This window comes from Eulemur rufifrons, chromosome 10 (assembly GCF_041146395.1).
Source record: "Eulemur rufifrons isolate Redbay chromosome 10, OSU_ERuf_1, whole genome shotgun sequence".
NCBI lineage: Eukaryota > Metazoa > Chordata > Mammalia > Primates > Lemuridae > Eulemur > Eulemur rufifrons.
Window position 1 is genome coordinate 999,834 of NC_090992.1, and position 15,006 is coordinate 1,014,839.

At 62.5% G+C, this 15,006-nt stretch overlaps 1 protein-coding gene across 4 annotated transcripts in view; it reads right to left on the bottom strand.

Moving 5' to 3' along the window:
- The window catches only part of P4HA2 (prolyl 4-hydroxylase subunit alpha 2), a 34,442-nt gene extending 19,806 nt beyond the window's left edge, over positions 1-14,636 (bottom strand). For 3 of the 4 annotated variants that reach the window (XM_069483591.1, XM_069483593.1, XM_069483595.1), the window contains exons 1-6: positions 14,574-14,631; positions 13,970-14,100; positions 6,383-6,482; positions 5,639-5,735; positions 5,136-5,287; positions 2,019-2,156 (exon numbers count right to left, since the gene is read on the bottom strand). In XM_069483591.1, the coding sequence (XP_069339692.1) occupies positions 2,019-2,156; positions 5,136-5,287; positions 5,639-5,735; positions 6,383-6,464 (469 nt within the window). In that variant the 5' untranslated portion in view covers positions 6,465-6,482; positions 13,970-14,100; positions 14,574-14,631. Of the gene's footprint in view, positions 1-2,018; positions 2,157-5,135; positions 5,288-5,638; positions 5,736-6,382; positions 6,483-13,969; positions 14,101-14,573 lie in introns of all 4 variants that reach the window. The other variant, XM_069483594.1, reaches the window with a different exon arrangement.
- Between the last annotated feature and the right edge of the window lie 370 nt (positions 14,637-15,006).

Sequence of the window (15,006 nt, forward strand, 5' to 3'; positions counted from 1 at the left end):
GCTAGGCTGACGCCACGGCACTCACTCTAGCCTGGGCAACACAGTGAGACTGTGTCTAAAAAAAAAAAAAACGACCACATGGTGGACGGTCTTACGAAATGAGCCAGAGGTACGAGACAAGTCTGGTGTTTCGATGATCCAAATGAGAAGGAAGTGCTTGTGAGGCTGGAGTTGGGGGTAAGGACGGAAGACGTGAGAGACGCAGAATCTACAGGCCTGTGACTCTGACGCAGGCACCCAGGGGACGGAGTTGCTTTTTGCCAAGGTGAGGGGCGAGGACACAGATCACTCTACGTGGCACCCCGGCCGGGAGGGGAGAGGACACGGATCACTCTACGTGGCACCCCGGCCAGGAGGGGCGAGGACACGGATCACTCTACCCGGCACCCCGGCCGGGAGGGGCGAGGACACGGATCACTCTACGTGGCACCCCGGCCGGGAGGGGCGAGGACACGGATCACTCTACGTGGCACCCCGGCCGGGAGGGGCGAGGACACGGATCACTCTACGTGGCACCCCGGCCGGGAGGGGCGAGGACACAGATCACTCTACGTGGCACCCCGGCCGGGAGGGGCGAGGACACAGATCACTCTACGTGACACCCCGGCCGGGAGGGGCGAGGACACGGATCACTCTACGTGGCACCCCGGCCGGGAGGGGCGAGGACACGGATCACTCTACGTGGCACCCCGGCCGGGAGGGGCGAGGACACGGATCACTCTACGTGGCACCCCAGCCGGGAGGGGCGAGGACACGGATCACTCTACGTGGCACCCCAGCCGGGAGGGGCGAGGACACGGATCACTCTACGTGGCACCCCAGCCGGGAGGGGCGAGGACACGGATCACTCTACGTGGCACCCCGGCCGGGAGGGGCGAGGACACGGATCACTCTACGTGGCACCCCGGCCGGGAGGGGCGAGGACACAGATCACTCTACGTGGCACCCCGGCCGGGAGGGGCGAGGACACAGATCACTCTACGTGACACCCCGGCCGGGAGGGGCGAGGACACGGATCACTCTACGTGGCACCCCAGCCGGGAGGGGCGAGGACACAGATCACTCTACCCGGCACCCCGGCCGGGAGGGGCGAGGACACGGATCACTCTACCTGGAACCCCGGCCGGGAGGGGCGAGGACACGGATCACTCTACGTGACACCCCGGCCAGGAGGGGCGAGGACACGGATCACTCTACCCGGCACCCTGGCCGGGAGGGGCGAGGACACGGATCACTCTACGTGACACCCCGGCCGGGAGGGGCGAGGACACAGATCACTCTACCCGGCACCCCGGCCGGGAGGGGCGAGGACACGGATCACTCTACGTGGCACCCCAGCCGGGAGGGGCGAGGACACAGATCACTCTACCCGGCACCCCGGCCGGGAGGGGCGAGGACACGGATCACTCTACCTGGAACCCCGGCCGGGAGGGGCGAGGACACGGATCACTCTACGTGGCACCCCGGCCGGGAGGGGCGAGGACACGGATCACTCTACCTGGAACCCCGGCCGGGAGGGGCGAGGACACGGATCAGCAGCGGAGACCCCGAGGAGCCCTGAACCCTGAGGGAGGCCCATCCGCACGACCACGAGAACAGAGCCTGCCCGTGAGCTGCGAGGGGAGCCCCGAGGGACGGAGGCACGAACAGGAGCAGAGACCGTGACCGAGGGGACCCAGGACAGGGGCCTCGGACAACAAGAAGGCTAGGGGACAGGAGTGGGTCTGGATGCAGGCCTGCGTGGCCCTCTGGGGACAGAGGAGCAGGGGCTTCCTGAGCGGCAGCCTCAGCTCCCTCTGACTCGCGGGAGGAGGGGGCCTCGGCTAAGACCGCTGACAAGTGGAGGGAGGTGGCCGCCATGGAAACGGGAGACCAGCACCTACTGGGGACCCGTGACAGGGTCACCACCCGCGGTGACAGCACACCCAAGGGCAGAGACCACAAGCTGGTGGAAGCTCCGACCCGCCCAGCCCTGAAGACACGTCGCGGGCCAGGCCAGGCCGGCAGCGGCGACTCACCTGGGAGCTCCCCTCGGGAAATCGTGTCTGGGTCCAGCCTGTACGTGTCCTGCAGCCGCATCAGGGCCTTGGCGGCCCCCGTCTCGTCCTCATCGGTGGGGAAGAACTGCCGCTGCACCGAGAAGTTGGCGATAAAACCTTCCAAACGAGGGTGAGAATGACAGGTCACCCCGATCCAGGGCAGAACCAACAAGGGCGTCTCTGGCTGGTGGCATCTCCCCCGACCCTTCCCTCAAGGCCGTTTCCCCTCCACCAGGAAGTCCTCCCTGATGGCTCCAGCCAGGGGGACGTCTTTCATGCTCCTCACTGTACCTACTGCCCGAGCTGCTCATTTGCAGCGGAACAGAAACGGCCCCCACAGGTTAACAGTGGGGAGTCTAGAGGTCCTGCTCCAGAGCACTCAGTCCGACCTCGGGGGACAGAAGGAACCGAGGACAGAGAGGGAACGGAGAGGGAAAGCGAGAGAACTCAGGGAGGACGTGCCAGCCACCCAGCGGAAGATGAAGCCCGTGGAAAACCGATCCAGGATTTCTGGGCTTGCCAGAGAAACCCAGATCCCAGCCCACATCTCAGGCTGAGGCGTCCGAGGGGCAAAGGCAGTCAACCCATGGAGCCCAGCGGGCCCCTTGTCCCTGACCACTGTCCCTTATCATCCAGAAAGGTGACGATGACAGTCCTAGAGGTGTATGGAACTGTCTCTACCCCTCAGATTATCAGCTGAGGGGCCATCTGGCCAGGCCAGGCACCACGGTGGGACTGTACCAGCCCCGCAGGGTCCCGAGAGGCCACCGTGGGCTTGGCTCTGCCCTGGAAGACACTCCCAGCGCTCAGGCCTGCAAGGAGTTCAAGGCATGAGCTTCTCAGTTACGGCACTCAGACCTCAGCCTGGGGCCTGGGAGAGCCCCTGCCCACAGCAGTACTCCAAGGAGGCTTTTCCGGGACTCCAAGCCCTGGCTGTACAGTAAGATGTGCACCTCCTACAACCCAGGACTCCAGGTGGGCACCAGGCCCTCCTGTGCCGGCTCAAGGCTGCTGATTCTGTCTGTGGGCTGAGAACTAAGGGGGACCCCAAGGCCGTCCCTTCCCCAGCCCCTTGCCAAGAGCGGCAGTACCCACGACCCCTGCTCTCAGGGCTGCAGGCGCAAACACCCGCTGTTGGCCACGCTGGAGACCCAGGGACCAAGAAGCTGCAACGCTGCCTTCCTCACGGCTACATGACCCGGGACTCTACAGCGTTTAAAATCTGGGAAAAGGAACATCCCTCCAGACACAGCCACGCTGTCAGCACGCCCCACTCATGCTAGGGGCCAGAACTCAACATCAGAGATAAAAACAACCTACTGCTCTCCGGGCCTCTTTCCAGGTAATTATAAGGTTTTCCAAAGGAACCGCATGCTGACTGGGGGGGCACGGGGTGAGGGAGGACAAGGCCAGAGAGCAGAGGTCACGCGGGCAGGCTCAGACCCTGCAGCACAGGCAGGACAGGCTGTTCCCAGCCACAGGCGCAGGCTGGGAAGCCGGGGTCTGGGAAAGGCTGCCCTGGTTTCTGGAGGCCGTGAGCTCACCGGGCACAGCTCCAGCCCGACTGAGCTCACCAATCCCTCCCCGGAGGCCACCCCGCCCCCAGGCCTAATCCAGTCTGGCCACATGGGCTAAAACGTCTCAGCCAGAGAGACAGCTAGTCTGAAGTTAATCAGCACTTGCAGCTCAGGGGAAAGAGGCAGCGAGGAGTCAGGCACGGTGGCGGTGGCGCCTGTAGTCCCGGCCACTCAGAGGCTGAGGCGGGAGGATCACTCGAGCCCAGGGGCTCCAGGCTGTGGTGCACCGTGACCGAGCCTGTGCCCAGCCTCTGCACCCCGGCCTGGGCAACGCAGCCAGACCTGCCTCTTTAGAAAAACGAAAAAGAAATAGGCAGTGAGTCCAGGGGACCGAGCGTGGGGCCGGCAGTCAGGGGGGTGCACCTCCAGGCCCCCCGACCCTCTCTTCCTGCTGACAGGACGGTGGCAGAGCACAGCAAAGTACCAGCATAGTAACAGCACCAAGCACAGCTAAAAGCTTTACAAAGTTCACATTCTGATCTCTAAATATCACTCCTAAGAATGTGTCTTAAAAAAAATAATCAAGAGGTATGCTCAAAGAAACATGCAAAAGATCGCTGACAATTTAGAAATGATCCCACGTCCAAGGACCTGGCCAGGTGACAGCACGTCAGTATGACAGGTGACTGTCCAGCCATTAACATCACGCTGCAGAAGAACACTGAGTGGCGTGCAGAGAAGCTGGGAAAGTCAGGGAGGAATTTATGCCCATGTCACAAACCCTCCGACAGGTCATGTCCGGACAAGATGGGAACGGGAACGAGTTTGGATGCGGCTGAGGCAGCCCACGTTGCCCTGTTCCCACCGCCCGGCCCACTGGATTCATTTTTTATTCATTCATTTTCTCCCTTGAAGCAAATGAGTTTGCAGCCCCAGGCATCTACGTATGGTTCCATTTTTTAAAAAATCTATACGCACATGCAGAAAATCTGTATTTAATAGTGCTTATGACCAGGCAACTGGATTAAGAACTGTAATTTTCTTATGTGATTATTTTTGTGTTTTCCAACTTTTCTATAAAAACATGCATTACTATAGTATAATTAGATGGTGGAGAGCAGTTGCTCACACCTGTAATCCTAGCACTTTGGAAGAACAAGGCAGGAGGACTGCTTGAGGCCAGGAGTTCAACACCAGCCTGAGCAAGACCTCATCTCTACAAAAATTGAGAAATCAGCCGGGCGTGGTGGTGCACGTGCCCGTAACCCCAGCTACTCGGGAGGCCGAGGCAGGAGGATCGCTTGAGCCCAGGAGTCTGAGGTTGCTGTGAGCTGTGACGGTGCCACTGCACTCCAGCCCAGGTAAGAGAGTGAGACCCTGTTCTCAAAAGGACAAAAAACAAGGACAGCCAACTGCCAGACGCCCACAGAGAAGGCAGGGCCCCGGGAGACCAGCAGGGTCCACATTCACACGACGCACTTGCCCACCCACAGCCAGACCCAAGACTGGCTCCGACGCGCCCGCCCGGGCCTGAGCACACGCACAGGGGCTGCCGGGACCACCTGCGCTCCACCCTCACCTGCCGCCGAGTCCTGCAGCACCAGGTCCTCCAGCGCAGGCCAGTCCGTGTTCAGTCGCTTCACCAGTTTGTAGGCGTTCACGGGGTGGGCCAGGTAGCCCTCGGGGTCCGCAGCCGACCTGCTGGTCACGGCTTCCATTGTGTCGGCCCAGCTGTGGAACCAGAGGGAAAGGGGACCTGGCATGTCCGCCCGCATGGGACCTGGCCAGCGGCGGTCCCTCTGGTGAGATCCAGGACCCCTTCCATCAACAGGTAATAAACACGAACACAGTAACTCCCGATACTTCCAGCCCCTTAATCTACATAAGAGCTGGGAACCCCAATTTAAGCGAAAAGGTCTTAAATAGGAAAAAAATAACAGTGACTCCTTAGCGCATGTACTTGGCTACTCTGGAGGACTGGCATGACGTGAGCTCCAGGACAGCCCCAAGGCACCCTCGCGGGGGCTTCCCCCCACAGGCATCCTGACTCGGGGGGGTGCAGGGACGCGGGACGTGAGCTACCTCTTAATCTTGGCGAGCTTGGCCTCCTCCACCAGGATGTACTCCTTCAGGGACTGCACCAGGTCCTTCTCCGCATAAATCAGGTCAGTCATGTGCCCTGCAAGGGAGAGGGGAAAGGGCCAGTGAGCAACGGATGGGGGTGTCGGCCCCCTGGGGGCACAGAAGTCCCCTAGGCGAAGGGCACGTCAGCTCTCTGGGGACCGCGGGGACTTGGAGTTTAAGGGGCTCCGGGCACTCGCATGGTCCTGGCCCCCGAGTTCAGGAAGAGAGAGGCAAACGCACCAAGGGGACGTTTGGGATAAGTGCACTGGGGGACAATCAAGAAGAATCCCCAAATGTCACCCCTCACTGTCACCCAGACGGTCATGTCACGGGGCATGGACAGCACGGGGCTCGTCACTCTCAAGACAGCTCTGGCTCTTCAGATCAGGAGGGGAAAGGGCTGGGTCCTCAGGACACAGGGTTTGCCGCTCAGGGCCACTCTGTGGCCCAGGGACACGGTGGTCACGAAGGCCAGAGCGCCCGGGTGCAGCCTGCACTGCCCAGGGAGGACCCAGCTCCGACGCTGGATCCCAAACCACCCCCACCGTCAGGATCCCGGCGGGGACAGCAGCAACTCCGCAAGCTCCACTCCCCCCAGCACTGGTCAGAACCAGCTGAATGAGAACAAGACTCCGGCAGGGACGTCCCTTGGCATTTGGGCTAAGGCATGGCCAGGCAGACGACAGTTCTGTTGGCACGTACCAATGGAGGTGAAGAATTCAGCCTGCACGCAGCTCAGGACACCAAGCCAGGCCATCAGCAACGGGGACGCCTGGAGTTTCATGGTCACAGAGAACAGTGACTGCAAGACATTTAGTGACATTCACCGGATCAACACAGTGGAAAAGAGCAATCGAGGTGAGGAGACACACGCACACACATGCACACATCCAAACACGCCAGCATCCTGGCCTGGCACACAGAAGCTGAGGAGGACATTCAGGGTCACCAGCAAAAAGCACAGAGTGTGGCACCAGTGATGACACCCAGTGCCGGCTCCTGCCCTGGCGGCCACGTGCCCCAGGTGGAGGGCTCGTCCTCCCAGTCCCTGGCAACCACCTACAGCATGAGGAGGCACGGTCAGCTCTGGGTCCAGCCACCTGTCAGTCCAAAGCCCTGGCCTGCTCTGCTCCACTCAGACTGCGGTCTGTTCCTATCCTACCATCCAGCGCGGGCGCCAGCCCAGAGCCAGGTTCTGGTGACCCAGCCCTGCCCACGAGGAGGTGACAGTGTGAGAGAGACTGAGAAGTCACAAGGAGGAAACAGCGTGACAGAAAGAGAATTTGGCACAACATGCCTCAGGGCGCCCCCCACCCCCGTAAACCGAGGCACACAAAGGCAGCCAGGAGAGCAATACAGCTGCACCCAGCCCGTCTGTGTGTGCTGGAGAGCGAGCAGGCGGGCTGGTGCTCCTGGGCGACACGGCTCCTCCTGCCGTGAGGCTCCGGGGCAGACAGCATCCTGCCTGGCCCGTCACACTCATTCACAAATATTTACTGAAGACCCACGCCAGGCCCTGAGCTGGGCACTGAGGACAAAAATGGATCAGCCACACACGGCCAAAGCCTGGGCTGGGTTGCGGACACGGGGCAGAGGCCAGCCGCTGCAGGAACAGTCTGCCCGCCCTGAGGCCGCTGGCACAGGCCGGGCACTGGTCGTGAGCCTTGGCACACACGGCAACTCCAGACACCATCCCCCGGCTCGGCCGCGCGGTCCAGGTCGCCCTGGGGGAGCAGCACCCATCTGCGCCCCGCTCGCCAGTCCTTCCTCCCCTGCTCTGCTTCAGCCAAAGCCCACTGGAGTGCTCCAGTGGAAATTCGCTAAGAGAAAACGAAGAAAATAAAGGAAATACAAAGACATAAGCCTCTCCATTCCTTTCAAATGCGCTTGCTCATACCATCCGTGGTCAAACCTTACAGTGCTCAGAGAACAGCGGCCAGGTTCCCTCGGACACGAACACCAGCTGTCATTTCTCTGGAATGTGCTGCCTGGAGGCAGAGCCTCAGACTCACAGACGGGGTTCTGGGAAGCGACTTACCGAGGGCCTGCGAAGCCCCGCTCTGGCCAGAGAAGGGGATGACGGCTCTGCCCGCCCGGGGCGTGGGAGCCCCCACACCATGCCAGGCGAGGGCATCCTGCAGCCCCGTCCCACTTCTCCCGACCCTCGGCCCCTGAACTCAAAAGGCTTCACACAAAGGGTCATCTAAGTAGGGTCAGGTTGGGAGAAGGCGGCATCCGAGAGGGACTGTGCCCCACGATGTGGGAACAGCCAGCTTCTACCCCCGCCCGTGTCTGCACCGAGCCCGCGTAGAACAAAGGAGGGGGACGTGCACCTGCCCAGCGCTCCCACCAGGCGTGCGGTGCTGCCAAAGCCCTCCTGGGAATCCTCGGAAGCCCACGCAGAGCCTGGAGACGGCAACGTCAGCCGCTCCCTTGCGGAGAACGAGGACCCACGCTCAGTGTTACGTGAGCCGCATCCCAGAGTTTAGGACGCTTGTTCCGTGATGAAGCGTTGTTCATCACAGACTTGCTCAAGTTAGGAAACTCCAGCCACAGAAGATTTCGTATGTTTCATCTATCAGGTTGTCACGGAGCACGTAGGGGGAACACTGTGTGCCAACAGGAGGGACCAGAGAGGTCAGGGAGCGGGAAAAGCAGGCCCCGAGCAACGCTAGTCTGTAACTCCACTTTGCAAGGAAGAATTAGTGTGTGTGTGTGTTACAGACACAAGAAGACAGCTGCACATCTAGTTGTATCTTGGTAAAGTAATTTCATTTTCCTTTTAATGCTTATTTGTTTTTCTAATCTTTCTACAAGGAATTTTACAAGAACTAAAAAAATATTTTATAATATGCTTAAAACACAAAAGAAGCAAAGCAGGCACGTCTCAAATAGGCTCCAAAGGGGCCCCAGCGGCCCCAGAGTCTGGCCCCCCCAGGGGACACCCCGCAGAGCCTGCCAACGCCCTGCGACCGTGATTCACCCCCCAGGCACCTGGCACTGTGTCCGAGCGCAGGGAGATTCCAAGACACACAAGCAGAGGTCCCCGCGAAGCCTGCTCTTTGGAAAGGACATTTACAGCCTGGCCAAGTGGCCGAGAAAAGCTGTTTCCAGCTGCAAACCGGCAGCTTCTCCCCTTACCTCACCAGGCGGGTGCCCTGCCAGGCGCCCAGCTGCGGCCCAAATGGAACAGCTTGAGCTCTAACAATGCATTTAACAGCCCAGAGACAGAACATGGGCCTGCTGAGAACAACCAGGGCTTGCTCGGCACTGAACATGAGGCCTTCCGTAAAGGGGCAAAACCTGCCTGAACCGGGCTCCCCAAGCCCCGCTGCCCCCCCCCCACCCCAGTGTGGCAGCCACCTCCAGGTGACAGCGCTGGGAGGACCTGCGTGCTCAGCTGCACGGGGGCTGCAGGAGGCCCTGCCACCACAGCACCTGGATGTCCACGCAGGCCCACAAGCTGCTCCCACCCACCTCAGGGAAGGGTGGGAGGCACCCTACCCTCCTTACCTGGTGGCCTCAGGATCACACAGGTCTGGGCCACTCCTAATTCCACCTGCAGCCACCCTGGTCCCCACCACCCTGGCCTCCCCCCACCGCTGTCTGCAAAGTAGCCCATGTGGCTTCCTGAAGGCCTCTTTGGCCCCCCACTGCCATCAGGGTAACGTCCACTCCTCAGCCCAGGGGCCCTTCTGGCTCTGCCCAACCCGGCCCTGATGCGTCTCACCCGGCCCTGCTGCAGCTCACCCGGCCCTGCTGCAGCTCACCCGGCCCCGCTGCGGCTCACCCGGCCCCGCTGCGTCTCACCCGGCCCCGCTGCGTCTCACCTGGCCCCGCTGCCTCTCACCCGGCCCCGCTGCCTGCTCACCCGGCCCCGCTGCGGCTCACCCGGCCCCGCTGCGGCTCACCCGGCCCCGCTGCGGCTCACCCGGCCCTGCTGCGGCTCACCTGGCCCTGCTGCGGCTCACCCGGCCCTGCTGCCTGCTCACCCGGCCCCGCTGCAGCTCACCCGGCCCCGCTGCCTGCTCACCCGGCCCCGCTGCAGCTCACCCGGCCCCGCTGCCTGCTCACCCGGCCCCGCTGCGGCTCACCCGGCCCTGCTGCGGCTCACCTGGCCCTGCTGCGGCTCACCTGGCCCTGCTGCGGCTCACCCGGCCCTGCTGCCTGCTCACCCGGCCCTGCTGCGGCTCACCCGGCCCTGCTGCCTGCTCACCTGGCCCTGCTGCGGCTCACCCGGCCCTGCTGCCTGCTCACCCGGCCCTGCTGCGGCTCACCCGGCCCTGCTGCCTGCTCACCTGGCCCTGCTGCGGCTCACCCGGCCCTGCTGCGGCTCACAACTGCAGGTTTCGTGTCTTCAACCACCACTTCACATAAAAAACGTTCTCCTCCACTGAGAACCGAATGAAGCCTAGATGCTCATCGGCACCTGTGCTCACACTGTCTCTGTCTGGGACCTGAGCGCACGGACTTCCACTTCCCCACGTGGGCACCATGAACACCACAAAGTCTGCTTCAGCAGCCGCACAGCGAACCAGCAGAGAAGGCGTTAAAGTCGACATGCAAAAGCCAGGTCGGGCTTTCAGTCGCGGTCCTGGCAGGGACTTGGCAGCCTGGGCCAAGACTGACTCCTAAGGAGGAACTGCACGCGGGAACGAAGTCCACACACCGCTGCACTGGACGCATCCTACACGCCGCCCGGCGCTGCCTGGTCTCACCCACCCCCGGGGCCCGGCCTCCGCCCAGTGGAGACCGCGCAGCCCCCGGCCGGGGTCTCTGCCCCCCCACGGCTCCCAGACTCCAGTGAGTTCCACACGCCCTCCCCGGCAGCCACCCGAGGGTCGTGGTCGCATCCAAGGAGCGAGAGGGAGTGAACTCCTCGTGAGGCAACGCTGACCAAGGAAGGACCGAAGACGAGATCAGCACATAAATTCTTTCTCCACAAGAGACCGTTCTGGGGCCTGGAGTGTCCACAGCGCCAGTGCAGACGTGTCCGACTGCCAAACAGCTCTCTGTGCGGAGTGGCCGGCCGGCTGAACCACCGCCACGCATCTGCTTCCCATCCTCCTCTTCCTCACTCTCTCCTTTGCCCTGGCTGCCTGCAATGGTACCTGTCAATAGTGCACTAAGTACTTAAGCTCTGCCTCGGGCTCTGTGTTCCGGGAAACTAGTCCAAGGTAACCACTATGTATGTTCCCCAGATCTTTCACTTCTACCACCTAATTCTCACCGAAACCTCGTAAGCTGGTCGGACGGAAGACAGACATCAAAGACAGATAACTGAGGCCGAGAGAGGTTTTCCTACACACCTGACGTGTGACAGCAAATCAGCGACAGAACTGAGTCTCGAACCCAGAACACACTTTCTGCTGGAAATTGCTGCCACCAATCCTGTCGGTCACAGCTGTCACCTCACAGCACAAGGGCCTCCCAACCAGGGAGCCACACTTTGCCCCGGCAGAACACGCCTGCCCAGGTGAAGGACTTTATCATGGGTTACCTCGAAGGTTCACAGAGCAGGCCGGCATCCCTGGCTGGACGACGCCAGGAGAAGAGCAACACGGACCCAGAAAGCAGGGCACGTGGTGCCCTGGGTTAGGTGGGCGGTCACTGTACCGCAGGCATCACGGCACTCGCAACCTCCCGGCCAAGCTCAGGGCAAGGCAGTGCGGCCCAGTGGGTAGGCAGCCCTCCCCTGGGGTCAGACACACCCAGAGTTCAGTCCCAGCTCTGCCACCACTTCCTGGCTTGTGACCTTGGACAAGTTACAGACCTCTCGGAGCCTCAGTCTCCCCATCTATATAGTGGGGATAATACTGGGACCTGTATCTCACGGGGCTGCCGTGAGGACTGAATGAGATGACAGAGGTCAGTGGGCAGCCCAGCGCCAGGCACGCTGCATGCCAACCATCAGCACCAAGGACACCAGGGCAACAGCAGCGCACCTGCCGCAGCGGCTGCCCAGCCCCCGCCAGTTAAGTCCTGGGTGAGGAAGCAGGTCCAGTCTCCGGGACAGAGAAGATGCAAACGAGGCAGAAATCGAGCAATCTCCACGTCCCAGGAGAGCCGGAAGGGATGAAACATTGAATCCAGGAGAGGCTGGATTCAGGTGTGAGATGCAGCACGTTGACCGCCAGGACACAACCTGCCACGGGCCGGTCGCTGGCTCTCCAGCTCACCGAGGAACGTTCTCTCGCAAAGGGCAGGGCGGGGCCGACACTCTCGGATCTCGTGTACTTCTGTGACTCTGACCTCTCCCTCCAGGCTCCTACAGGTACCAGGCCTCAGGATCTCCACCACACCCGGCCTCGGGAGTGCCAGGGACGGGACAGGCTACACTCCAGCAAGTGCTTCTTGAAAGTTCTAGAGCAAACACTGGCCTGTGACTCGGCTCAGAGACTCCATCTGAGCTGGAGAACATGCTACCCAAACACTTAACCCTCTGCCCTGCAGTGACACCACTTGAACAAAAACTCTCTTCCAGGGCTCCAAGAAGTCTAGTCCAGACTTTCATTCCCCTCTGCTCTTTCTGAAAATAAAAACTGTCTTTCTATCCCTCATTCCCTGTCCCTAACATAAAAACCACAGACGGCAGGACCCGCCAGCCCTCTTTGCTCTAGGATAGGCCGATGTCCCACCCTGGGGTACTTCAAAAGCCAATTGCTAGATACGAGCGATTTTTTCAAAGTTTAGCTCTCACCCCGGCACTCTGCTGGGCCTGCACGTGCCTGCAGTACGGCCTTTCCTGCCAACCTCCATCTGCAGAAAATTAAACTCTTGACAGATCCCAAGCGCCAGGGACACACCCACTAGCCCTCTGCACACTATCGGCCAGCGTGGCCACAGCTCCGCCAAGGCCTCGCACCCAGCCTCAGACCCTCCAAGGATGTGGGAGGGCAGACTCAAAAGAGGAGGCTTTCTCGGGAAATGACAAGACCCTAGATTCCCTCTCCCCGCTCATTCCTCAGAGCTGCACCCACGCAATCTCTTCCTTTGATGAGCACCCACAGCCGGGGCCCCTCCCTGCACCTGGCCAGCAGCCAGTGCGGAGCGGCAATCTCAGAGAGCTTGTGAGCTACCACAGGCAGGAACAGCGCCGCGGCCACCTCCTCCCTTACTCCAGCCCCAGCACACCCTCCGCAGAAGCCAAGCACGCAGGGGGGACTCGAGGAATCAGCGAAGATCAGCTGTGGCCAGTCTAAACCCGGGGCAAAGCAGGCACTCTCCGGGGTTCCTTGGGGTACCCCACTGCAGAGTTTGTGACAGAACAGAAGCGTCTATCACAAGCTACAGACAATGTCCTCGCTCAGCTGTCACCACGTCTGCCCGCTGAGCCCCCAGAGAACAGGGTGGTCCAGCACGACCGCATCTTTGGAGTGAGGCCCCCAGCCAACTCGCTCCATCACTGCTACGTGGCTCCACTGGCTGGGCCACACCGTGGACCCTCTTGGCTGTGTGAGGACAAGAAGGCCCTGGAAGAAAACAATCCCAAAGCCCAAACATCCTGGGAGTGGGGAGAAGCACACAGAGAGCTGGGCCCCGAGGCCCAGAACCACAGTGAGAGACTGCACCCTGGACACTTCAGGGGCAGTTTAAGCACAGGCCAAAGGAAATCCTAGTTCATATCACAGAGAACTAAATTATGCAGCCTGCTGCCTCAGATGTGTACAAGCTGAGAATAAGCAGCAGCTTACAAAAATGTCCTGTAAATTCTTAGCTGGACTATGGAGCTCTGCAAAGTCTGGGACATTCAAGAATGGCCCAAGCTACAAAGTGACATCCCCCAACCCTTGCTCTTAGGGCCAGGATCTCCTGCAAGGGGACTGGGGCTGGTCTGCGTTGAGAAGCACACATCTTGGGCGTCCCTCTACAAGAGACAACAGTCTCAGTCTTGGGAGAGACCCCCGTGCTCATCTTAAAACTGTCAGAACCCAGAGGCCCGCGGCACACCTGTGCTGCCCAGCAACATCTGCGGCAGGAAGACCCCGGCTCGGGCTGCCAGGGCTCCCCGGGCACCTTCCACATGCAGGCACTGCCCTCTCACTCCAAGCTCCCGCGGACAGGGTTCAGGGGCAGGAATCCCTTAGAGCGCCCCTTCCCCGTGGCCTTGCTTCCACTGGAGTGCCACAGGGCACGATGTCACCCCAGGTCTGCTCTCACCAATCTGTTCCTGCGTCCACGTGACCCGTCTGAGAGCCTTCATCTGACCCCTCCAGCGCACACATCACCTCCTCCAGGAAGTCCTCTACCAAGTACCCACAGCCGTGATCCCGTCAACACTGCACTCACCGTACTGCTCTGGGCCGGCCTTTCGGGTCTTCTGGTCCGCCGCCCCTGGGGCCAGCAGCTCCTGGCAGTTTCCGGCTCTCGGAAGGGTCCGCTCCTCGAGTTAGTCACCTAATTGCCACGGGTCTCGGCAGCTGGGAGGAAAAACAAGGCGGGTTCGACAGGGATGTTCCGATCCAACAGCCGCCCTAAGGGGCACCGAACCGGGTCCCGCCGGGCCGAGGCCGTCAGCGCCCAGCCCGGGGGGAGGAGAACGGGCCGCGCGGGCCCGGCCGGGCCGCCGCCCCCGCCCCGGGCGCCGGGCCCCGGGGTCAGGCCCGCTCCCCGGGGAGCCGGACCAGGAAGGGCGCCGCGTTCCCGGCCCCGCCCGGCCCGGCCGAGCGACCGGCAGGAAGGGCGTCCCGGGCTCGGAAGGACGCAGGCGGCGGTGCGGGCGCCGGGCGGTGCAGAAACGGGCGCGGGGCGCGGGGCGCGGGGCGCGGGGCTGCGGCCCGGTCGGCGCGGCGGGCGGCGCGACCCCGGCTCCGGCCCCGACCCCCGGCCCGGCGGGCAGGACGCGGCTCCCGACCCCCGCCGCCGACGGGGCGGCCGAGCGGGCAGCGCTCACCTGGACACGCGCCGCTCGCGGCGTTTCCAGAACATCCCGCGGCGCGGCCCGGCCGCTCGGCGCCTCCTCCCCGCGGCTCCGCCCCCGCCGCGGCCGGCTCCGCCCGCTTGGCCGCCGCCACGTCCCGGCCCCGCGCCCCCGCCCGGCCGCGGGGACCGGCTCCGCGCTCCGAGGGCCCAGGCGGGGGCGCCGGCGACCCCTGCGCAGGCCCGGCCGCCGCGCCCTTCCTGCCGCGCCGCCCGTAGCGCCCCCCTGCGGGATCGGCCCTGCCCCGCGGGACGGGCGGCGGCGGGGAGCGAGCGTCCCCGGACGCGGGCGGACTCCGGCCCCGGCTCAGGCCCATCGCCTCGGGCCCCGCCGGGCACTCGGGCCTTGGTCCCGCCCCCTCCCCTCCACCGGGACCCCCACCGCCGGTCACAGGAGCCCGGGCCCC